The sequence below is a fragment of the Balaenoptera borealis genome (assembly GCF_965194805.1).
Source record: "Balaenoptera borealis genome assembly, chromosome: 8".
Lineage (NCBI taxonomy): Eukaryota > Metazoa > Chordata > Mammalia > Artiodactyla > Balaenopteridae > Balaenoptera > Balaenoptera borealis.
This window is the reverse complement of record NC_138865.1, coordinates 73,256,014-73,283,452: the sequence shown is the minus strand read 5'-3', so window position 1 is coordinate 73,283,452 and position 27,439 is coordinate 73,256,014. Positions and strand designations below refer to the sequence as shown.

Genomic DNA, 27,439 nt, shown 5'->3' with positions numbered 1-27,439 from the left:
ACTTTGGGAGCAACTGTAGACTTGGGGTTTGCTTTCTGCATCTAATTTTTTTCTGGTTTTATGTTTATCTTAGTTTAGTATTTAGAGCTTATTATCATTGGTAGATTTGTTTATTGATTTGGTTGCTTTCTTCCTTTTTTTTTATATACATATATATTTTTCCTTTTTCTCCTTTTGTGAGTGTGTATGTATATGCTTCTTTGTGTGATTTTGTCTGTATAGCTTTGTTTTTACCATTTGTCCTAGCGTTCTGTCTGTCCGTTTTTTTTTGTTTGTTTGTTTGTTTTTTAGTATAGTTTTAACGCTTGTTATCATTGGTGGATCTGTTTTTTGGTTTGTTTGCTCTCTCTTTCTTGCTTTTTTTAAATTTTTAATAATTTCTTCTATTTTTTAATTTAATAACTTTATTTTATTTTATTTTTTCTTTTTTTTCCCTCCCTTTTCTTCTGAGCCATGTGGCTGATGGAGTCTTGGTGCTCCAGCCGAGTGTCAGGCCTGAGCCTCTGAGGTGGGAGAGCCGAGTTCAGGACATTGATACACCAGAGACCTCCCGGCCCCACATAATATCAAACAGCGAAAGCTCTCTCAGAGATCTCTGTCTCAATGCTGAGACCCAGCTCCACTCAACGACCAGCAAGCTACAGTGCTGGACACCCTATGACAAACAACTAGCAAGACAGGAACACAACACCACCCATTAGCAGAGAAGCTGCCTAAAATCATAAGTTCACACACACCCCAAAACACACCACCAGATGTGGTCCTGCCCACCAGAAAGACAAGATTCAGCCTCATCCACCAGAACACAGGCACCAGGCCCCTCCACCAGGAAGCCTACAAAACCCACTGAAGCAACCTTACCCAGTGGGGGCAGACACCAAAAACAATGGGAACTATGAACCTACAGCCTGCAGAAAGGAGACCCCAAACAATAAGTTAAGCAAAATGAGAAGACAGAGAACTATACAGCAGATGAAGGAGCAAGGTAAAAACCCACCAGACCAAACAACTGAAGAGAAAATAGGCAGTCCACCTGAAAAAGAATTCAGAGTAATGATAGTAAAGATGATCCAAAATCTTGGAAATAGAATGGAGAAAATACAAGAAACGTTTAACAACGACCTAGAAGAACTAAAGAGGAAAAAAACAATGATGAAAAACACAATAAATGAAATTTAAAATTCTCTAGAAGGAATCAATAGCAGAATAACTGAGGCAGAAGAACGGGTAAGTGACCTGGAAGATAAAATAGTGGAAATAACTACTGCAGAGCAGAATAAAGAAAAAAGAATGAAAAGAATTGAGGACAGTCTCAGAGACCTCTGGGACAATATTAAACACACCAACATTCGAATTATAGGGGTCCCAGAAGAAGAGGAGAAAAAGAAAGGGTCTGAGAAAATATTTGAAGAGAATATAGTTGAAAACTTCCCTAATATGGGACAGGAAATAGTCAATCAAGTCCAGGAAGCACAGAGAGTCCCATACAGGATAAATTGAAGGAGAAACATGCCAAGACACATATTAATCAAACTATCAAAAATTAAATACAAACAAAAAATATTAAAAGCAGCAAGGGAAAAGCAACAAATAACATACAATGGAATCCCCAGAAGGTTAACAGCTGATCATTCAGCAGAAACTCTGCAAGCCAGAAGGCAGTGGCAGGACATATTTAAAGTGATGAAAGAGAAAAACCTACAACTAAGATCACTCTACCCAGCAAGGATCTCATTCAGATTCAACGGAGAAATTAAAACCTTTAGAGACAAGCAAAAGCTAAGAGAATTCAGCACCACCAAACCAGCTTTACAACAAATGCTAAAGGAACTTGTCTAGGCAGGAAACACAAGAGAAGGAAAAGACCTACAATAACAAACCCAAAACAGTTTAAAAAATGGTAATAGGAACACACATATCGATAACTACCTTAAATGTAAATGGATTTAATGCTCCAATCAAAAGACATAGACTGGATTAATGGATACAAAAACAAGATCCGTATATATGTTGCCTACAAAAGACCCACTTCAGACCTAGGGACACATACAGACTGAAAGTGAGGGGATGGAAAAAGATATTCCATGAAAATGGAAATCAAAAGAAAGGTGGAGTAGCAATTCTCATATGAGACAAAACAGACTTTAAAATAAAGACTATTACAATAGACAAAGAAGGACACTACATAATGATCAAGGGGTCAGTCCAAGAAGAAGATATAACAATTGTAAATATTTAAGTACCCAACATAGGAGCACCTCAATACTTAAGGCAAATGCTAACAGCCATAAAAGGGGAAATCGACAGTAACACAATCATAGTAGGGGACTTTAACACCCCACTTTCACCAATGGACAGATCATCCAAAATGAAAATATATAAGGAAACACAAGCTTTAAATGATACATTAAACAAGATGGACTTAATTGATATTTATAGGACATTCCATCCAAAAACAACAGAATACACTTTCTTCTCAAGTGCTCATGGTACATTCTCCAGGATACATCATATCTTGGGTCACAAATCAAGCCTTGGTAAATTTAAGAAAATTGAAATCGTATCAAGTGTCTTTTCCAACCACAACGCTATGAGACTAGATATCAATTACAGGAAAAAAATACTGTAAAAAATACAAACACATGGAGGCTAAACAATACACTAATAAATAACCAAGAGATCACTGAAGAAATCAAAGGGGAAATCAAAAAATACCTAGAAACATACGACAATGAAAACACAACAGCCCAAAACCTACGGGATGCAGCAAAAGCAGTTCTAAGAGGGAAGTTTATAGCAATACAATCCTACCTCAAGAAACAAAAAAAACCTCAAATAAACAACCTAACCTTACATCTAAAGCAATTAGAGAAAGAAGAAGAAAAGCCCCCCAAAGTTAGCAGATGGAAAGAAATCATAAAGATCGGATCAGAAATAAATGAAAAAGAAATGAAGGAAACAATAGCAAAGATCAATAAAACTAAAAGCTAGTACTTTGAGAAGATAAACAAAATTGACAAACCACTAGTCAGACTCATCAAGAAAAAAAGAGAGAAGACTCAAATCAATAGAATTAGAAATGAAAAAGGAGAAGTAACAACTGACAGTGCAGAAATACAAAGGATCATGAGAGATTACTACAAGCAACTCTATGCCAATAAAATGCACAACCTGGAAAAATGGACAAATGCTTAGAAAAGCACAACCTCCAGAGACTGAACCAGGAAGAAATAGAAAATATAAACAGACCAATCAGAAGAACTGAAATTGAAACTGTGATTGAAAACAAAAGCCCAGGACCAGATGGATTCACTGGCGAATTCTATCAAACATTTAGAGAAGAGCTAACACCTATCCTTCTCAAACTCTTCCAAAATATAGCAGAGGGAGGAACACTCCCAAACTCATTCTACGAGGCCACCATTTCCCTGATACCAAAACCAGACAAAGATGTCACAAAAAAAGAAAACTACAGACCAATATCACTGATGAACATAGATGCAAAAATCCTCAACAAAATACTAGCAAACAGAATCCAACAGCACATTAAAAGGATCATACACCATGATCAAGTGGGGTTTATCCCAGGAATGCAAGGATTCTTCAATATACACAAATCAATCAATGTGATACACCATATTAACAAATTGAAGGAGAAAAACCATATGATCATCTCCATAGATGCAGCAAAAGTTTTTGCCAAAATTCAACACCCATTTATGTTAAAAACTCTCCTGAAAGTAGGCATACAGGGAACTTACCTCAACATAATAAAGGCCATATATGACAAACCCACAGCCAACATCGTTCTCAATGGTGAAAAACTGAAACCATTTCCACTAAGATCAGGAACAAGACAAGGTTGCCCACTCTCACCACTATTATTCAACATAGTTTTGGAAGTTTTAGCCGCAGCAATCAGAGAAGAAAAAGAAATAAAAGGAATCCAAATTGGAACGGAAGAATTAAAGCTGTCACTGTTTGCAGATGACATGATACTATACATAGAGAATCCTAAAGATGCTATCAGAAAACTACTAGAGCTAATCAATGAATTTGGTAAAGCAGCAGGACACAAAATTAATGCACAGAAATCTCTTGCATTCCTATACACTAATGATGAAACATGTGAAAGAGAAATTAAGGAAACACTCTCATTTACCATTGCAACAAAAAGAATAAAATGCCTAGGAATAAACCTACCTAAGGAGACAAAAGACCTGTATGCAGAAAACTGTAAGACACTGATGAAAGAAATTAAAGATAATACAAACATATGGAGAGATATACCATGTTCTTGGACTGGAAGAATCAACATTGTGAAAATGACTATACTACCCAAAGCAATCTACAGGTTCCATGCAATCCCTATCAAACTACCAGTGGCATTTTTCACAGAGCTAGAACAAAAAATTTCTCAATTTGTATGGAAACACAAAAGATCCTGAATAGCCAAAACAATCTTGAGAAAGAAAAACAGAGCTGGAGGAATCAGTCTCCTGGACTTCAGACTATACTACAAAGCTACAGTAATCAAGACAGTATGGTACTGGCACAAAAACAGAAATATAGATCAATGGAACAGGATAGAAAGCCCAGAGATAAACCCATGCACATATGGTCACCTTATCTTTGATAAAGGAGGCAAGAATATACAATGGAGAAAAGACAGCCTCTTCAATAAGTGGTGCTGAGAAAACTGGACAGCCACATATAAAAGAATGAAATTAGAACACTCCCTAACACCATACACAAAAATAAACTCAAAATGGATTAAAGACCTAAATGTAAGGCCAGACACTACAAAACTCTTAGAGGAAAACATAGGCAGAACACTCTATGACATAAATCACAGCAAGATCCTTTTGACCCACCTCCTAGAGAAATAGAAATAAAAACAAAAATAAACAAATGGGACCTAATGAAACTTAAAAGCTTTTGCACAGCAAAGGAAACCATAAACAAGTCGAAAAGACAACCATCAGAATGGGAGAAAATATTTGCAAACGAAGCAACTGACAAAGGATTAATCTCCAAGATTTACAAGCAGCTCATGCAGCTCAATATCAAAAAAACAAACAACCTAATCCAATAATGGGCTGAAGACCTAAATAGACATTTCTCCAAAGAAGATACACAGATTGCCAACAAACACATGAAGGAATGCTCAACATCACTAATCATTAGAGAAATGCAAATCAAAACTACAATGAGGTATCACCTCACACCAGTCAGAATGGCCATCATCAAAAAATCTACAAACAATAAATGCTGGAGAGGGTGTGGAGAAAAGGGAACCCTCTTGCACTGTTGGTGGGGATGTAAATTGATACAGCCACTATGGAGAACAGTATGGAGGTTCCTTAAAAACTAAAAATGGAACTACCATACAACCCAGCAATCCCACTACTGGGCATAGACCCTGAGAAAAGCATAATTCAAAAAGAGACATGTACCACAATGTTCACTGCAGCACTATTTACAATAGCCAGGTCATGGAAGCAACCTAAATGCCCATCGACTGACGAATGGATAAAGAAGATGTGGTACATATATACAATGGAATATTACTCAGCCATTAAAAGGAACGAAATTGGGTAATTTGTTGAGACGTGGATGTATCTAGAGACTGTCATACAGAGTGAAGTAAGTCAGAAAGAGAAAAACAAATATCGTATATTAATGCATGTATGTGGAACCTAGAAAAATGGTACAGATGAGCCAGTTTGCAGGGCAGAAGTTGAGACACAGACGTAGAGAACAAAAGTATGGACACCAAGGCGGGAAAGCTGCAGGGGGGTGGGGATGATGGTGTGATGAATTAGGCGATTGGGATTGACATGTATACACTGATGTGTATAAAATTGATGACTAATAAGAACCTGCTGTATAAAAGAATAAATAAAATTAAATTAAAAAATTAAAAAATTGAAACAAAAACAAAAAAACAACTAATACTAAACTTTCTTTGGGTTATTTGTATGGAAATATGTTAATATAAATGTTTCAGACATTACATGAAATTCCTAAAAATCTTATATGTTCTGGTATAATGTTATAAGTCATAATTCTAGTTATTATTTTAAAATGTATATCTCAGAAATAACTAAATTTCCTTGTCAATTGCATTATTATGAACTTTCATCAAATCTTTAACTGTGGTAATTTTTAAGTCTTTTGTCATTTATAGACAGTTCTGGGTGTACTCTGATGCTTTGGCAAAAATGTTCCTATAAAAGGGTTTCATCTTCAAGGAATTCATGGAAAAGACCCTGACCAGCACACGTTTCTGGTAACTGACTACACTGCTGAACTGAATGAATAAGCATTTTCAGAACTCTAATGGAAAACTGATAAATTCATAAAAGTGCTAACAAAAGATCAAGATGAATAAAACATTAATTACATGGGACTGAGTGAACTGATGAGTATGATTATAATTTTTGTGACTTTCTGTTTGAATAAAAGACAAAAAACAAAAACAAACAAACAAAAAGAAAGAGTCATGTACCATAATGTTCATTGCAGCTCTATTTACAATAGCCAGGACATGAAAGCAACCTAAGTGTCCATCGACAGATGAATGGATAAAGAAGATGTGGCATATATATACTATGGAATATTACTCAGCTATAAAAAGAAACGAAATTGAGTTATTTGTAGTGAGGTGGATGGACCTAGAGCCTGTCATACAGTGTGAAGTAAGTCAGAAAGAGAAAAACAAATACCGTATGCTAACATATATATATGGAATCTAAAAAAAAAAACACAAAACACATAGTTCTGAAGAACCTAGGGGCAGGACAGGAATAAAGATGCAGACGTTGGGGCTTCCCTGGTGGCGCAGTGGTTGAGAATCTGCCTGCCAATGCAGGGGACATGGGTTCGAGCCCTGGTCTGGGAGGATCCCACATGCCGCGGAGCAACTAGGCCTGTGAGCCACAATTACTGAGCCTGCGCGTCTTGAGCCTGTGCTCTGCAACAAGAGAGGCTGCGATAATGAGAGGCCCGCGCACCGCGATGAAGAGTGGCCCCCACTTGCCGCAACCAGAGAAAGCCCTCGCACAGAAACTAAGACCCAACACAGCCATAAATAAATAAATAAATAAATAAATAAATAAACCCAAAGTTTAAAAATAAAAAGACGCAGACATTGAGAATGGACTTGAGGACACAGGGAAGGGGATGGGTAAGCTGGGACGAAGTGAGAGAGTGGCATGGACTTATATATACTACCAAATGTAAAATAGATAGCTAGTGGGAAGCAGCCGCATAGCATAGGTAGATTAGCTCGGTGCTTTGTGACCACCTAGAGGGGTGGGATAGGGAGGGTGGGTGGGAGACACAGGAGGGAGGATATATGGGGATATATGTATACGTATAGCTGATTCACTTTGTTATAAAGCAGAAATTAACACACCATTGTAAAGTAATTATACTCCAATAAAGATGTTAAAAAACAAACAAATAAATAAATAAATAAAATAAAATGGAAAAAAAAAAAAAAAGAGGGTATCCTTCCCTAATGGAAAAATACTGAGAACAAGTCTGAGACTAGAGGATTTGAACATTGACTTTCCAAGAAAAAGACTTGGAAAGTATGCAAGACCATAACAGCTGTCTTGGGAAGGCACTGCTCTGGGGAACTAACAAGGTAAAGAAAAATAAGAAATCAAGCCCAGAAATTAAGGGTCCTAGAACCACACTCTTCCAAAAAAGATGTCATTAATGAAATAAAGTTCAATTCACTGATTCAACAGAAGAGGGCACTCTTGAACCAAGATATTGAGGAAACTGTCCAACCTTCTCATTCCCCCTCTGTACAATTACCTGATTGCTGCTAGTCCAAGAAAATTCAACATACTTAAACAGCAAAGGGCAACATTACTATGAGAAGAAAACAGTAAATGAAAATCAAAACTAAGCTGATGAAAATCCTCCCCAGAAACATTTTCCCAAATAGTTACAGAAGTCCATCAGCATTTCTATTCAATGATATACTAGAGATTCTAGCAAATACCATTAAATAAGAAAAAGAAGAAAACTGGAATGGAAGAACAATATTTTCATTTTCCAACAGATGATAAGGTTGTATGTTAGAATACCCATGAGAATCTACAAATCATAAAAGTAGGCAAGTTCCAGGAAGGTTGTTGGATACAAGATCAATATACAAAAATGTCATAGCAATACACCAGCAACAAGAAATTAGAAAGTGTAATTAAAGTGGTAAAATCCCACTTATAATTGCAATAAAATCTCTAAGCTTCCTATAGGAATACAACCAGTGTAAGATTGACATTTATGGAGAAAATTTATTAAAAATTTTAAAGGACATAAAATAACTCCTTTATTTATGATGGATGACTCAACGTATGTTACATATGTGTATGTATATGTATATACATATATAATTTCTAAAAGGTTTACTGTCTGACATTTTATATATAGGTCTTGATTAAATTATAATTTAAAAGTTCTATTGCTCAAAAGACAGTATAAACAGAGTTACAAGAGAAGGTATAGACTAGAAGAAGATATTACAAAATTTACCAAAACAAGATTAGTACCGAGAATAAAAAATTCTTATAAATCAATAAAAGACAAAATCCCATAAAAATGGATTTTTTAAATAACTAGCCAATTCACAGTAGAAGAAATCAGAACGGCTAATTATTATTTGAAAATAAATTCAGGCTTAAAATTCAGTCTTAAATTCAGTAATTAGTGAAATGCAAAGTAAAACAACAATGATGTACCATTTCATATCCATTAGACTGGTAAAAAGGAAAAATTTTCTACAATGTTGATAAGGATATGAAAGAATAAACATATTCATACACTACTGGTGGCAATATTTTGCAAAATTGAAGGTGCACATATCTTAACACCCAGCAATTCTATTTCTGAGTATAAAGAAACCCTTGCATATATACTCAAGGAGACAAGTATACAGATACTCAATGAAGCCTTATTTGCACTAGTGAAATTTTGGAAACTAATGTCCATCAATAGGGTGGATATATTGGATGGCTAGATAAATCATTTCTCCAAAAAATTATGAAGTAAATATGGTAAAAATATTAACTTATATTATAACTGGATAATGAGCAGATGGGTGTTTGAAAGTATTTTATGTGGAAATATTCCATCTTAAGACGTTTAAGTGTGAATAGATGACAATGAACTTGTTTCCCTGCTCTATTCTCATCTAAAGTTATGACTCAAATGATATAATTATCAGTCAAATATCAGAGTTTGCTTTAGGCAGGCTGACCTTGCAAGCCAGCACCGGGCATCTCTCAACTCACTCATCGGGCGTTTCTCACAGGCAGAAACCCATCCCCCATGTTCAGGCTCTTCTCCCTCTCTGTATTTTCACCTCCCAGCACAGAGTCTGATACAAGGTAGGCACTGAAAAATATTTACTAAATGAATAAAGCAATAAAAATAAAATTAAAATATAAAGAGATATAGATTTACCGCAATGAGAATTCAAAGTAAATAGAGGCAGAAGATTAAAATATTCAATTATCTTTTTAAAAAGGTAATGTAGCTTGACCAAATGGAAACTTTTACAGCACTGAATGATGAATTTCAGTCAGTTACAGTTACTTATAAACTCTTTGTGATTCCCCCTTCTTTTTTTATAAATTTGAAGAAGGGGGTAACAATCTTTAAGTGATATATTTAATCAAATTTGATTGTCTTTTGAGAATAAAAATATGAAAAACCAACATGGATCTTCCTCTTAGATATCAGCTTAAAGTTGTAGCCAAATAAATAATATAAGGAAGGAAAGATCAAGTTCATTAGAAGAGAAATGGCCTTCAGAGAAACTCAGGAGAGCAAAAGGGGAGAAAGATAAGAGAGGCATTGGTTCTAGGCATATCCTGGGGAAGAGGTGTTCTGGCTCATAAAGAGACCTCTCTGGTTATAGGAAGCGAGCTGGAGTATATCAATGTCAGGGCTCAGATCCAACTTATGGCAGCCAACAATGACTTTAATTCACATCTGGAGCCACAAGAGCAAGCCTATGCCATGTGGCCCTCCTCTACCACTCCATCACTATCCATAGCTGATAGGTCCAAATGTCAGCCTCCAGCCCATGTCAGTCAGAGCTCTCCCACGGGATTTCTTAATAGACACCAATGGGAAAGGGTCAGTCACTCTCCTGTGATGAGAACCATGCGATGTATTGTCCCTACCCTCAGAGGGAGCAAATGAAGCCAACAGGAAGAGAATCCTGTAGGTTTTCTAGTCCTGATTCCAGCAGTCTCTGAAGCCCAGCTCTTCAATGGACCTTCCCAGAGTTCCATGAGGTACGCCAATACTGTTTTTAATTAACTCCCTTTTTGGTCCAAGATAATTTTAATTGTGCCTTCTCTCACTTACTACCAAAAGAGTCTTATTACAATCAGGCAGTCAAAGTCTGAGGCCATTGATCACTGTAATCAAATAACTAACTCCCTTCACTCTGATTCCAAGCAGACTGGCAACAATTTGATTACAGTTTGGCTTTCTATACAGTTTTTTTTTTTTACTGAGAGAGAATGCTTTTATTAGGCTGACATGACTGGTGTGCTTGAAGATTTTATTTCTCATTATAAATTAACTAATTAGAATTCTGGCTTTTCTTGTGAGTTTAATGAGCACAAGTCAGTTTCCATGAGTCAGATAAATTCTGAAGCACAGATAAAATTGTCTTTCTGGAAATGTAAAACTAAAGACCAGATGCTGGTAAATTCACCAAGATAATGCCACCATGAAAGGACGCTTGGAAGTTCGCCAGCTGGCTTTCACCCAGCACCACCCATAGTTTGCCACATATGCCCTCTTCAACCTTTAACAGTTGTAAGGTAGAGAACAACTAAAGGTGTTTTGTAAGATGAGAAAGGAAAAGGAGTCTGATATTGAAGTTATCATTAAAGCCATAGTATTATTTAAAATACCTACACCTGCAGTAACACCAGTGGTAACATGTGTGATTCTATGACAAGATGATGTACCAAAATCTAGGAAAAGATGATGTACCCTGGAATCACGGTTTCTTAAATCTGGAAGAACTTTAAAGGTTAACTGCTTCTTTTCTGTTTTGTCAAGAGACGGGGCAGATATTTTCTTACCCAGCTTCCCAGCAGCCAGAATAATGGCATGTGACATGTATTCAACAAATCAGATGGTCCCACCTAAGAATCTGAATCTAAGTTAGTAACTCAAGGAAGCAGAGAATTAATTTGGAATTAATCCGATCGCTGGCAGCAGTAGAAGCAGCATCCATTATTTAGAATGAGTACAGCCACAGAGGGCCACGAATTCTACTTGACTCTGTGTGGTATGAGGGAAAGGGGATCGTACAGCCACTCTGGGAAATTCTGTCTCATTCTCGACAAGCAACCATCATTTAAAAAAAAAAAAAAAATCTCATATTGAGCTAAAATGGATATCCCTGTCATTTCCTCCTTCTATTTACTGAGGAAGCCACGAAGACCAAATCTGACAGTTCTTCCACAACTGCTGAATGCCAGGACTATTCTTCAGAAACCAACCTTGAAGAAGCCAGTGGGAAAGAGGTGGCGAGGAAAGATGAAGTGGAGGATAATTTGAATCTGCTTTTACTCCTGATCCAAGCCAAGCCCTGACTTAGTTCCCTAGCAGTTTAGAAGCAGTATTCCCCTCCCATCAAGAACACAGAACTCTGAACCCAGAGATTCTAGTCTCTGCTTTACAACCAAGTGGTCATGGGGCCTTGAGCAAGTAATTTAAACTCTCTGCATCTTAATTTCCCTTATGAGTATCCAATCCATATATATTTATAGAAGGGATGGATTAATTAATGAGGAGTTGGAGTCCTTTATTACCTCTGTGCTTTGATTTACTCATCTATACAATTAATAAAATACTTACCCAAATGACCTTGTAATGAATGTTAGGAGGAAAGGGATAGTGGATAATGCATGTGAAAGTACTTTGAAGGATACGGAGCACTCTATTCGCTTAAGCATGAAAGACAGCGTACTATAGTGGTTAAGAACAACACAGCCTCTGCAGTCAGACAGACCAGACATGAATTTAAAACCCAGCTCTGGTGCTTACTAGGTAAGGAACTTTTGGAAAGTTACTTTACCTCTCTGAACCTCTTTGTAATGGAGATAGTTGCAGCCTCCATTTCAAAGAATGAGAATTAAATGAAATAAGGTACTGAAAGCCCTTGGCTCAGTGCCAGACACATAGTATGTGCTCATTAACACTAGAAGAAAAAAACAATACTGCAATGATATTAAGTAAACAGTAGAAGAACATGATTTACTTTGCATTTTAATTGGATTATTCAAGCTGCTGGATGGAGAACGGTTTGAAAGGGACAAGACTGGAGGCAGAGGAACTAGTTAAGATATTTATATTAGCAACTGGGTCTGGGTCAGTGACCTCTCTTATGCTCCAGTCTCAAATATCCACTTGCTATCTGACATTTGATCTTCCTCCCATCTTCACTGCCTCAATGAATGGCCCCATTAACCCCCAGTTGCCTAAGCCAGAAGCCTGGTATTCTACCTTGAGTCTTCTTTACCCTCATAACTAACCAATCATCCAGTAAATGTCTATTCCTCTCTTTTAATACGTCTAAAATCTGAACCCTTTTTTCCCTCCACACCACCATCACTAAAGCTCAGGGCCTTATTATGTCTTGCCTTGATTAGTTCAACAGTCTTCTGACTATAGTCTCAGGTGCCTACCAATCTGTTGTCTGCTTTATGAACACAAATCTGATCATTCCTACACCACGCTTGAAAACCTTTCACTCCTGCCTGCAAGATAAAGTCCAAATTCCTTAACATAGCTTTCAGGCCCTGCTTGCTTTGTCCCCAGCATCTCTCTCCAACTTTAGCTGTCATCAGTGCAAACATGTACTCTGTGAACCAGGTATGCCCATCATTGGTCCCACTCCTCCCTGCCTTTGTATGGCCTATATCCTCTGCCTGGGGTGCCCTTCTCTCCTGTTGGTCTGGCTAATTCCAACTCCTATTCCATGATTCAACTCAGGTATCACTATGTTTACCCTAGCATGTTGTAGGGTATAGGTTGGCTTATTCAACTCCTATTCCGACCTCCTTTCTCCCTTGTCTTTCTCTAATTAGAAGACTCTTGTAGCCAAGGGTGGCCAGCCAAGGGTGGCCATGTCACAATCTATCCAATAGATGTAAAATGAAGATCCTGAAGAGGGTTTCCTTTATCTCTTTGTTTTCCCACGGCTTCCTTTCTAGAACAGATTGCTGTTGGGAGACATAGTAACCATCTTGAGAGTATGGGGATGAAAGCTACCTAGCAAAGCTGGTAGAGAAGAAAGACAAAAAGACCCTGTATCCTTGATGACATTGTTTGGGTGCCACATCAGTCTTGAACTCCCTTATATTTCATGCTAGATGACCAAATTCCTTAATTATTCAAATTGCTACTAGTTAGGTTTTCTGTTACTTTCAGCCAAGTATATTCCTTACTAATACACGAGTATTGACTGGGTATTTTTCTATTTCATATATGAGATAATGAGCTACTTCAGGAATGGGGGTGTCTTTTGTCTCTATATTCCTAATACATAACAGGCACTCATTAAATGTTTATGTTGAAAGAATAAACTCAGATATGTGGCACAAATATAATTTCTTCAGGCCTAATAACTTTTGGAAGCCATTTGAAAACAATAGATTATTCTTACATGTTAGGGTAATAATTTAACTATGTAAGTAGCAAATATGGGACCAAATTAAATATGGATAGCAGCAAAGATTTCTGTAATTCTGGAAAGTTCTTATTCCTGTGAAACCACCTCTGTGGCTCAAAGATGCATAACATAGTTCTATCCACTGGGACCCACTGAAGACTTATTTTAAGTAATTATAAATAATGATAAATTTATGACAACCACATAAACTTCCAATATTATAAAGAGTAATACTAGTAATAGAGGCTCATCATTAATGGGCATGGGATAAAAGGAAATGGGATTAAATATAAATTACACGACGTTGACATTTTGAAAATCTTTACCACTCATTTGTTTTATTAGCTCATCAGTTTCAAAAGTTTGAACTGCTTGCATGCCTGATGGATTAGCAATGACAAAACTATACCAATAGGCCAAATAACGGTAGAAGTAGCCATGTAATCATGGTAGTTAGAGACATGAAGTTTGTTTTAATTACCTGTTGCTGTGGCTTAAATGTTCCTGGCTTAAAATAACAATGATGTTATTATCTCTGATTATTATGTAAGATCATGGGCTCAGCTGGGTGGTTTTTCTGCTCCATGTGATGTCAGTTAGAGCTACAGTCATCCAGGCATTTGACTAGACTGGAATATCCAAGATAGCTCACTCCCATGGCTGGCAGCTGGTTTTGTCTGTTGTCTGGGAGCTCAGTTGGAGCTGTCAAATACAGTGTCTTAGTTCTCCACCATGTGGCTTGGGTTACTTATAGCATGTTAACTAGAGTCCAAGAATCAGAAAGCAACAACTACCAGTCCCTTTAAGGTCTGCACTCAGAAGTCTGAGGACGTCAGTTCTGCTACATTTTATTGATCAAAGCCAGTATTAAGGCCAGCTCAGAATAACCCTGCCTCTTCATGGGAGCTGTAGCATGCATGTACAGAGAGGGAAGGAACTGTTGGCGGCCACCTCGGGAGACAAGTGACCACGCTTTCACCAGTACTTCCTTCAAGAGCTTGGTGCTCAAGGCTAAATGTAGCAATTATCATCTCTGGGTTTACAGAGGAAAGTGATAGAGTCTTAGTTGATCTATCATTCAGAGAAGCAGTTTAGTAGAGTAGCTAAGACCATGAACTTTGATGTATGACTGTCTCAGTTAAAATCCTGGCTCATTATTACTTACCAGCTGTGAGAGTTTGAACATGTTACTTGACTTCTCTGTACCTTTTTTCCCCCCTCCATAGAATGTAGATGATGATGGAACCAACTCACAGAGTTTTTATAGGGAGTAAATAAGTCAGCACATGTAAAACCCTTATAATGGTGCCTGGCACATAATAAACACCATATAAGTATTTGCTATTATTAGTATTACTCAAGTTATAAGTTATTCAAGCTTGATGAAGAGAAAAAAAAGGGAAAATACCAGCGCACATAAAAAGAATATAATCAGAACTCTTTTTCCACACCTCTGCTTAGCTTCATTTACAGATAGATGCTCCACTAGCAGCAAGACGCCCTCTGTAACTTGTCACCTGGAGCACTAGAGGGCACCTTGCTCAAAACTCCGATTACTATCCTAGAGTGCTTTCTGATTGGCCTGGCCTGGGTCATATGCCCAACACTTGGGTTTGTGGGGAGGTGGGAGTGGAGAACAGAATCAGCCCATTTATCATACAGACTAACTGGATTGCACTGAATGGGAGACAGAATGTTATCCAAAAGAAGAAAGCTGGACACACAGAAATAAAAGGTCCTACAACAAATAAGAAGGGGAATCAACAAAAAGATACATGCACCCATATGTTCATAGCAGCACTATTCATAATAGCCAAGACATGGAGACAACCTAAATATCCATCAACAGATGAATGGATAAAAAAGATGTGGTACCTATATACAGTGGAATATTAGCCATAAAAATGAATGAAATAACACCATTTGCAGCAACATGGATGGACACAGAGATTATCATACTAAGTGAAGTAAATCAGAAAGAGAAAGACAAATACTATATGATATCACTTATATGGGAAATCTAAAATATGACACAAATGAACTTAATCTACAAAATAGAAACAGACTCACAGACATAGAGAACAGATTTGTGGTTTGCCAAGGAGGACGGATGGATTGGGAGTTTGGGATTAGCAGATGCAAACTATTATATATAGAATGGATTAAAAAACAAGGTCCTACTGTATAGCACAGGGAACTATATTCAATATCCTGTGATAAACCATAATGGAAAAGAATATGCAAAAGAATATACATATGTGTATATATATATCTGAATCACTTTGCTGTACAACAGAAATTAACACAACATTGTAAATCAACTATACTTCAATAAAACAAATTTTTTTTTAAAAAGAAAGGGTATCAAGAATTGAATTCAAGGGACTTCCCTGGTGGTGCAGTGGTTAAGAATCCCCCTGCTAATGCAGGGGACACGGGTTCGATCCCTGGTCCAGGAAGATCCCACATGCCACGGAGCAACTAAGCCCGTGTGCCATAACTACTGAGCCTGCACTCTAGCGCTCACACGCCACAACTACTGAGCCCGCACACCTAGAGCCCATGCTCTGCAACAAGGGAAGCCACCGCAATGAGAAGCCCACGCACCACAGCGAAGAGTAGTCCCCACTCGCCACCAACTAGAGAAAGCCCGTGCTCAGCAACAAAGACCCAATGTAGCCAAAAATAAATAAATTTTTTAAAAAAAGAATTGAATTCAGGTCTGTCTCATTCTCATTCCAAAGCCTTTTCACCACACCATTCTCCTCTCCACATTTTCTTTGTTGTTATCCTCATCACCATCACCACAGGGCAATTTTTAAACTCTTTTTCTTATGGACAAATGTCCAACAACTGGGTGGTATTTTACCAAGAGACAAGCCACAACACAAGCGCTTGAGTAGAAAAGAAAGTAAATGCCTTGCACTTTGAGAAAAAACAAAAAACAAAAAAAACCTCCTGCTATTCATATTCAGTCCCTTTCCTCTGAAGAGGGCCAAAGGTTTTACAAATGTTAAATGCCCCAGTGAGAGGAGTAAATTGAGAGAGTTTAAACTGTGGCCTCAGCTTGCTACTGCTGCTGTGAGGCAATCATTCCACACACATATGGATAAGTGCTCTCTGCCAACAATGAAAACTTAACCGTCTGAACTACTTTTTGGCCTCATTTAACTTGTCCATTTATGTGACTACAGATGCCTTTCTGTAGAACCATAAAATTTTAGAGCAGGAAAGGACTTTACAGATTAATTGGTTCAATCCTCTCATTTTCCAGATGGAAACAACTGGAGCCCAGAGAGGGTTATTAGCCAGCACAAAGTCACATAGCAGGTTTAGTACAGGTCCCAAAGTAGAATCCAGGTCTCCTATTTTCCTACACCCTTTCTTAAAAACCACATTATGACCAAAAAGCTACCCAGTGATCTAAAACACTACTAATTTCTTTCTTCTCCCGTCATGTGGATCACATAAATGTTTGGATGATTCTGGAAACAAGACACATTTATCATAAAATTTCAACAATAAACACTAATCACTACCACCAGAAGGCAATGAAATTTGGCAAAAATGACAGGACACATTAGTTAGAGCTGGCCTTGTAAGAGGTCTACCTTGCTTCGTCTCTATCCTCTAGTAGGTGGTCAGTACTTCTGGGCTGACCTCAAACTGACCCAGGAGCCCATGGACCTGCTTCTCACCCAGCAAATATTCTATGCCAGAATTGGCTTTTTCCTGTAAAAAAAAAAAAAAAAACTTCTCCTGTGAACCATTATCCCAGGACCACATACAGTTATATATGTATATTTAAATAAGGGCTTCTGAGAAATAAGATCTTAAAATTATATTTATACTATATCTCTTTCAAAATTGGATTTGCTTTATATAGTTTTTGTTGTTGTTGTTTTGTTCTATCGTTTTGCTTTCTGGTTTTTTGTTTGTTAAATGGTCACAGACACAGTCGAGATATTATATGTGGAAAATCTTACTTCTTAGAATAAATCAGCTACAACTGTCTGGTTCTACAGACGAATCATATGATTTTGTATTAGATAATCAGACATCGAGAAGCCTTCTGATAATTAGTGAGTGAGTTTTCCATGCCTCATAAAGAGTACTTCCAAATTAAGTGAACGTTCCTTGAGGATTCTTGAGAACAAGGTAGGAGGGCAAAGAAAGACTCTTAAATTAACTTACATCTTTGTGTTCCCATCCACTTTTACAATGTGCCTTAAAGGCAATGTGCCTCACTACTTTTCTACAACTTTAATGTCTCTATCCATGTAGTAAAAGTAATGTATGTTAGAGACCCCTAAGCATGCAACTGTACCCATTTGAGACCATAAGAGCACTGTTAATGTCTGAGAGGTCTTTGAGCCTCCTTGACTTTCACCCCTTCCATCACTGGCCAACGCCAATTTCTTGGTAACTCACTGATGCGATCGACTGTCAAGAGAAGCAATAACTCTAGTTCTGGATGAGCTCAATCTAGCCTCAAAGCATACTGACCTCATTTTTAAAGTGTAAGTCATCAATATCACTTTTGGTCTCAACCTGACTGTTCCATATATTGGAATTGTTTAAAATTTATCTCCATCTGTGACACATGTGGAAGGAATTATCCACCAAGCCCTTTTCTCTAGTTTAGGTGAGGAGTGATAAGTCCAGTGGTGTCAAACATTCTAGTTGTTCTGATTTTCAATATGTTCCACTGAGATGTTTGCTGCCAATTTAAGGAAGAACGGTGTTGCATCTCCTTCACATTGGTTCAAAATAAAGTAGGTGGGCTATTGCTTGAGTTGTGAGAAAAGAAACAGACTGTCAAATGCCATCACTACATAATGGATGTTATCTAAAATTAAGATAAATGCATCTGACTAATGTCTCCTTAATAACAAAGCTATACCTGTATTCGGATTTTTTCCACTGAGGTAACCTGAAGTTTAAATTTACATTATGATTACAACTTTTCTTTTACAAGTTGAAGCACATTATTTTGGTCCATTGAGCAAACTCATTTTTATTCATTGCCTTTTAAAGTTGACATTTAACTCCTACAGCTGTACAGTTGGCAAGAAGCAAAAGAATATTTAATATTCAAGACAGCAGATTCTAAAACACCACAGCATTCTATTGTATGGAACATCCTATAATTAGTGTACATTAACTGAAAGAAAGAATTACATATGGAATTAGTGGAGGATGGTTGATGGTGCTCATGTATTTATTTCCTTGTTAATACTTGTGAATCAAGTAAAAAAAACAAGTAATTCTAGCAATTCAAACTAATAAGGGCTGCTTTTCTAAAAGACCATGTCTTTTAATGTATTTACCAGAATAGAATTGAGAACAACTTTGGTTCTTCAGGACTTAAAGTCCTAAATCAAGTAAAATAGGAATTAGTCATACCCCTTTTCCATTATAATTTGCTGTTCAACATCAGAAATAACTAATTTGTTCATTCAAGAAATTAATTATATCTGCTGCAGGTCAGGCTCTCTGTTAGGACTGGGGGAGAGCTGCGACAGCCTTGTGCTTCAGAGCATTGAATTCAGAAAGAAAGACAAATAAGAATGTAAGTAATAGCAACCTAAATGAATAGTGTAAGGATAAAAGAAGTACATGGTGCTATGAACACTCACAAGGGACCTACCAGATAGGCTGGGGGTGGCAGTAGGAAGGGAAGGTCCTCTGGAGGAGGTGACATTTCATATGAGACTGAATGACTTCAGGGTTAAGATTGAATGTACACATCGAATCTTGCTTCCTCAAAAAGCTCCACTAAAATCAAAGATACTCAAAAAAATAAAAAATAAAAATAAACCCACAAGAACAAGGAGAACGTCCTCTGGAGGAGGTGACATTTCAGATGAGACTGAATGACTTCAGGGTTAAGATTGAATGTACACATCAAATCTTGCTTCCTCAAAAAGCTCCACTAAAGTCAAAGATACTCAAAAAAGTAAAAATAAACCCACAAGAACAAGGAGAACAGAAAAGGGACAAGAGAAATAAATTTTGGAAACTCAAGAGATGGACGAGTGGTCTCTGACTTAGCAGAAAGCTGAATAAATCCTAAATCAGCAAAGGAGGATTAGGGGAGAGCTGTTTGAGAAGCACATGAGCTCCAGGCTCCTCCTCTACACCCTACTGCTGGATAACTGCCCCTCCCCTACTCCAGCAGGAAACTAGAAATTTATTCACTAGGAAGGGTAAAAGAGAAAGTTCTTGACCAACAACACAGTTCGGTGACCATACACGATGAAGGATTAATATTGATGTCCCAGCCAACTGCCCTACTCACTTCAAGAACACAGGCACCAGCCCTTCGCCATTTAGATGGGCAATTTGGGGAACTTCCTCTGGGGAATGTGACCAGCCCATGAGGAAAGACTAAAAATACTGATACCAGGGCTTCTACAAAAAAAATGGCCCACCTAGATTCCTCCAGTGAAGCTCCAAATCAACAAGCTTCACACACAGGTTCTGACCTTCATCTCTTAATCATGCACAGAGAACCAAGAATTAATTAGCAAACATCTGAGGAAAGCTTCTAGTATGGAAGATAGACACCAAGCAAACAAATAAAAGGCAAACTAATAAAAAGTATCTTGGAGGAAATAGATACGATGCATGAAGAAAAAAATTAAGGAAAACAAACTATTATTAACATCCCCACACAGATAAGAGAAGATAGTTCAGTCATGAAACAAACAACAAAAAAGGATTCTATAAAAACAGAAGGATTCAGAAAACAAAAAGAGAACTCAATAGTAGGGTTGAAGACACAGAGAGTAAAGTAGACAATAAAGATAAATATAAAATAGAGAGAAGATGAGAAAATCAGAGAACCAGGCCAGGCAAACCAACATCCACATAAAGGATTTCCAAAAAGTGAGAACAGAGAAAATGGAGGGTATAAATCATCAATGAAATAAATCAAGAATATTTTCCTGAACTGATAGATATGTGTTTCTAGACGAAAAGGGTTTGCCAAGTGTCTTGCCCAACTGATCTACATAGCATTTACCATGTATGCACAAATTACTATTTTAACTGTTTTACATGTATTAACTTGCTTAATTGTCACAACAACCCTATAACATGGTGGCTTTATAATTATCATCCCCATTTTACAGATGAAGAAAAATGAGGTACAAAATGGTTAAGCAATTAGCCCAAGTTCACACAGCTAGTAAGTGGCAGGGCCAGGATTTGAAAGCAGGTAATGGAGCCCTGAAGCCCACTACACAATACTACCATGCAGGAGGGAGCACCATTGTGAAATTTTAGAATACACTATAGACAGTTCTATTTGATTTTTTAAAAGCAGGAGTATGTACTATTTTGATAGTGCATGCAGAGCCCAGCCCTTGACTAAGAACCTGAGGGAAATCTCATGCAGACTACTGTTCCCACCTCCAAACACAACTTCCTTCTGTCCAATACTGTATCCTACAAATTCCAGTTACATCAGAAGCTCTAAATTCCTATTCCCGCCTCCCAGCTCAACAATAACACTGCTCTACTCTTGGGCTCACTCCGCTGCGCTGCAGCCAGGAAAAGTGACTTCAGTGCATAAGTGATGCTCACATCTCATCTTCAGGAGCACAGAACCACGCTGGCTGCTATCCAACCCTTGACAACAGTTGCCTAATATGTTTTGCTCAGTCCTGTAGTTATTTGTGGCAGGATAGTAAGTCTGAAACCAGTCCTCATATGCCTGAAGATATCTTTATTTGACTCTCAAATTTAAATAATTCTGAGTTCAAAATTCTTTTCCTTCAATATTTTAATATTATGCTCTTGCATCCAGTGTTGCTGTTGGGAAGTTAATGTCAACCTGATTTTTATTATTTTGCCTTATTTTGTAACTGTCTTTATTTCTCTAAGTAATAAAGCTTTAAATTTTGGTTCCTTTGGTTTTAAATTCCTGTTACATTTGTTCCATCAGGTCTACTTCATCTGGTATAGGTTGCCTATATCTTTTCATTCTTCATGATGCTTTTGTTCTTTACATGTGTCATGATATTTTTTTAAGACCGGGAATTCATCTGTATTATTACTAAGACGATCAGTTGCCTCTGCTTTTTTTTCTTTTTTTTTTTTTTAATGTGTGCCTCTGCTTTTGATGACTACATAAGTGGTCCACTGAAAAGGGAGGCTTAGCTGGTGTCTTCAGTGTATGTGTAGGAGATATGAGTTGAGTGCCTCTACTGCACTTCTCTGGGATTAACTGCACTTATTTTCCCTGGCATTTCTTTCTCCTCAAGATATACTGCCTAGTTCCTCTATATCTGAGATTGCTTTCCCTAATTGGAGTTGGGGGAGACAACCCAGGGTCCTCCTGGCTATCTGTACTGGCATTATAGATCTCAATGCTGAGATCAGAGCTGCAGGGAGGTAGGTTGCTGGCATCAAAATTTCTATTATGTAAAGCCCTGGGTGTCTCATTTTCTGTCCTGGGCTGAAAACAGCAGTCAAAATCAATGCAGAAAAATCCAACTTGGAGCATATAATCCAAGTTTGCAAACTCAATAGATAAGCCTTGTTCAGCTCCTATCCAAGCCTGGCCCACTGAGATTACAGCTCTCACCCTGGGTTGGCCCAAGTCTCCATGTAGAGACCTCAACCCTGCCTTCTCTCTTCTCCCTTCATCCCATCCCTCAGCAATCTTCTGCTCTAGCCCATCATTTTCTAAAGATTTTCTCAGAGTTTTGATATAGCTGTCAAAGTCTGCCTCTGGATTCATTCTGTCTACCCATGTCTTTATTGGAATTTCTAGATTTCAGTGCAAGAAAGGGAGCCAGCAGGTTGTTTTTAGTTCATCACCTTGATGGAAGCCAGAAGCCCACCTCCTCAACGATCATTCTGGGAATACTCCCTGTGGATCTTCCAGCCTACTTAGAGATGCTACAGCAGGCTGTAGGGGACACAGACCAGGCCAGCCTTGCAGGAGTAATGAAGATTAGAACCCGCAGTTTAAGAACACCTGGCCAAAATTATAACAGATGACTATGAATGGGGTGGGGCATTATCATTTAGGGTACTCTCCACCCCCACCCTAGGCAGACTCTGCAGAACAGGTTAGCTCTAATGCCAGACAGCTCTCAAAGGAAGCAAAAACATCTAAATTTCCAGTGATGATATATACTCATATCTTCATAATACACAATCCAACACAGAATTTTCTCATGCTTGTAAGTACCTATATTTCATCACTTATCTATTTATCATTACAGAAATTATGAAAGTTTGTCTTCTTTAGAAAGATGAGTAGAAATTTCTTTTCTGTAGTAACAAGTCATGCTGCCCCCAAAAGAAATTTATTTATCAGTAAAAAATAGTAGTTTCTTGCTATACACTCAATTCTCATTATTCACAGTAATATTCTATAAAGGCACTGTGAACACTGAATTAGCAAATCCTGAACCTCTTCCTAGCTCTGTAGGAAATACAGAGCTAGGTTCCTTCAAGCCTCTGGTCACAACATTTTCATCAACCAATCAATACATACCTTGGTTTTATGTGTGTTTCTGTTTGAGACATTTTATTCAATATATAGTTGCCTCATTAATGTTGAATATGGCCAACCACACTGTAACTCATGCCTGAAGGAAGCCTATCTAACACACCTATTTTCTTCATAAGGCACATCACAGCCTTCTTGCCCTTAGAAACACTAGATAGCACTTTAACACTACACTTGGAAGCCATTTCAAACAGCAAAATCACCAACAAAAACCACAAAAAAATGCAAAAAAAATACATGACCATGAAAAGGACACTCGCGTACAGTATGAGAGTTGGACCAAGAAGGCAGAGTCTTGCCTTGCTCTACCTCAGCTGGGAATGTGTGCATTGGGTGGCTCAAATTTTTTGCCACTTTATGCATATCCATTAATGACTGCAACAGCACCCTTAGTATTGATTTGGGGGTTACAAATAAATTTTAGCAAGTAAGAGAACTTGTAAATATAGAATCTACAAATAATGAGTATTGACTACTATATTATTATTATTATTATTATTATTGCTTGCATATTGATGGGAAAAAACTTTTGTTAAAGAAGTCTAATGCTGATTTTTTTGTACACACACACACACACACACACACACACACACACAAACACACACATATCACTGTTCATAATTGTTTTTAAATGATAATCTATTTTTCTTCTAACAGGTTTGTTGGTATTAATAAGTTGGAAAAAAATAAACACCATTTTTTTAAAAAAAGGAAAGAAGTCTGTAAGATGGCACATAAAGAGCACTTTGTTGACCTTGGTTCACCCCTCACTCCTTCACCCCTGCAAACAAACCTCCTGAACCATTAAGAAACATTTTGTGCAATCTGCAGCAGTTTAGGGACTACGAACATTTCGTACCAATCTGATGGGTGTCTAGGAAAGAGAGCTCCAAAACCTGTGGTAGGCAATCCAGTGTCCCTGGAAACAAGATAACAATTTTTAGAAAACATGTCAAGTTGATATTTATAAACTTTCAGAGCTATACAAAACTAATTTGGGAGCTGAATTTTTATTATAATTTTTTTAAAGGATTTCCATGTTTGCAACTTTAATACACTTTGCAAAATAAAATGTCCCAACAAATAAATGGAAAGAAATTTCAGCATTTTGTCCAATAACTACAATACACGATGAAGTCTATGTCACACATTTCCATGGAAAGGCACTATGCCAGGCTGCAGAACTACAGATGTGACTAAGAAACAGTTCCTACCCTCAAGGAACAATCTCAGAGGAAACACTTTCATATAAATAACTTGAATGTAAGTCCAACTGCTATGTAGAACATAAACAAAATGCTCAGAGAGCAAGAATATGAGAGCAATTAATTCTGATTAATGACAGCTTACCTAATTCTTACTGCATGTCAGGCAGCATTTTTATGCACATTTCATACTTCTTTTCATCTAAACTTAAAACAACCCTATGAAGTAGATACTTTTATAATTCCCACTTTATGAACTGAGGATTATAGATACCACATAATTTTCACAAGTAAATTGTGGAGATGGGGTTCAAACCTAAGTCGTCAGAACCAGGACCAGAAAAAAATGTGTAAAGGGGAAATGACATTTTAGAGGGACCTAGAATGCGTAGTGCTGATTGGCAAACAAACAAGGGAAAGGAATTCCAAACAGAGGGAACAGCATGAACAGAAAGCATGGAAGCTTGGGATGTGTTGATTGTGCTTGATGTGGTCCTGTAATATGTACCTGGGGCCACTATACCTCTTCACTACTTATATAAACCCTTTCCTGAATGTGCCTGTTCTAAGCAAAGGACAGTATGAAGCATACCTTTCAATAATTCCAGAGCTCATCGTTTCCTCATTCAATAAAGCTTTGCTCTTCATTTCAGCCAATTCTGTGTTTAAACAAACTTGTGCCATTTTCTCATGTGTTTCTGATATCCAAATCTGGAAAAATAAAAGCCGCATACAAGGAAAATAAATGAATTGCCACAAATGCTCAATTACTAAAATATATTTCTGAAGTACATTCTGATTTTAATTGTTGACTCCATTAACATTCAAAAATAAGAAATGTCCCATAGCAGTCAATGATTACATCATAAATATGTGAAAGTGGCAATTCTTTACTATGTTTTGTTGGAAAATAAAAATCAAATTGGTGTTTCCATGAAATGGAAAGTACCGCATTCAACTACATACTAATGCTTATTTGCTTTCTATTTCCTTCTCAAGATTAGTATATTTTAACTTCTCTAAGTAAGAAAATGTACCAGTCACTTTGTAAATCACATAGGACTTCAGATACCATCATCATCATCATTATCCATTCTCTATCACAGAGGATAATTCAATGAATTATCAAGCAATTATCACTACGAGAAAAACCTGATAATTACAGGGTGTACTAAAGTCAATTGCAGAAGCATCATGGTAATATCTAGAGGATCTCAGAACAAAAATGGATGCTGAGGATTCAATATTCTTCCCATACAAAACTCTAGAAGATCACAAATGAGGAGGTTCACAGCAGAGATTCAGAACTCACTGCCACCGAGAAACCAACTACTTTCCCCAAATCTGAAGACCAGCTTCCCTAAGATATCCAATGAAGCCCAAGATCACATTAATTCCACTAGATTTGTTCAGAAAAGAGAAAATACTGTTTAGAAATTTGGAGACTTCAGCTGCAAGAGTATCATAGCTAGAGTCAAATTCCTTTGGTCCATTTTTGTTAAGTATAAAAAGGCTCTGTAAAACTAAGAACCCATCCTACGCAAAGCAATTTTAACTGTAGTCTCTGATCCTGGCTCCCTGGTCTACTCCTAGGCTTCTATGACCACTGGCCCCTAAGACCTCAACCTTCTGAATCAGCAGCCTCCCAGCCTAATTTCCTAGCTCTGACTCCTATATTCTTAGCTCAACTACTCTTCCTCATAGATTCCAAAGTTCACAAGTCAGTGGCAGGGGACACTGTATTGGGCTTCATATTTTATACTTCAACGAAAAATAAGACGTTATCTTTTAGGGAAAAAAATTATTAGGTATCATCTTGTTTTAAGGTAAGGTTGACCCCAAAATTAACCTTAGATATGCTCTCATCATTTTTTTTAATTTTATTGATTTATTTACTTTTACACAGCAGGTTCTTACTAGTTATCTATTTTATACATATTAGTGTATATATGTCAATCCCAATCTCCCAATTCATCCCACCACCACCACCACCACCCCCGCTTTCCCCTCCATGGTGTCCATCCGTTAGTTCTCTACATCTGTGTCTCTATTTCTGCCTTGCAAACCGGTTCACCTGTACCATTTTTCTAGATTCCACATATATGCGTAAATATACAATATTTGTTTTCCTCTTTCTGACTTACTTCACTCTGTATGACAGTCTCTAGGTCCATCCACGTCTCTACAAATGACCCAATTCCGTTCCTTTTTATGGCTGAGTAATATTCCATTGTATATATGTACCACTTCTTCTTTATCCATTCGTCAGTCGATGGGCATTTACTTTGCTTCCATGACCTGGCTATTGTATATAGTGCTGCAATGAACATTGGGGAGCATGTGTCTTTTTGAGCTATGGTTTTCTCTGGGTATATGCCCAGTAGTGGGATTGCTGGGTCATATGGTAATTCTATTTTTAGTTTTTTAAGGAATCTCCATACTGTTCTCCATAGTGGCTGTATCAATTTACATTCTCACCAACAGTGCAAGAAGGTTCCCTTTTCTCCACACCCTCTCCAGCATTTGTTTGTAGGTTTTCTGATAATGCCTATTCTAACCAGTGTGAGGAGATACCTCATTGTAGTTTTGATTTGCATTTCTCTAATAATTAGTGATGTTGAGCATCTTTGCATGTGCCTCTTGGCCATCTGTATGTCTTCTTTGGAGAAATGTCTATTTAGGTCTTTGGCCCATTTTTGGATTGGATTGTTTGTTTCTTTAATATTGGTGTGCATGAACTGTTTATATATTTTGGCAATTAATTCTTTGTCCATTGAGTCATTTGCAAATATTTTCTCCCATTCTGAGGGTTGTCTTTTCATCTTGTTTATAGTTTCCTGTGCTGTGCAAAAGCTTTTAAGTTTCATTAGGTCCCACTTGTTTATTTTTGTTTTTATTTGCATTACTCTAGGAGGTGGGTCAAAAAAGATCTTGCTGTGGTTTAGGTCAAAGAGTGTTCTTCCTATGTTTTCCTCTAAGAGT

The 27,439-nt window shown here is 37.4% G+C and overlaps 1 protein-coding gene across 1 annotated transcript in view; it reads right to left on the bottom strand.

Annotated features, from left to right (window-relative positions):
• Positions 1–27,439, bottom strand: part of CFAP95 (cilia and flagella associated protein 95) — a 93,344-nt gene that overhangs the window by 21,352 nt on the left and 44,553 nt on the right. The window contains exons 3-4 of the mRNA XM_082403709.1: positions 25,050–25,168; positions 24,112–24,171 (exon numbers count right to left, since the gene is read on the bottom strand). Of these exons, the coding sequence (XP_082259835.1) occupies positions 24,112–24,171; positions 25,050–25,168 (179 nt within the window). The remainder of the gene's footprint in view (positions 1–24,111; positions 24,172–25,049; positions 25,169–27,439) is intronic.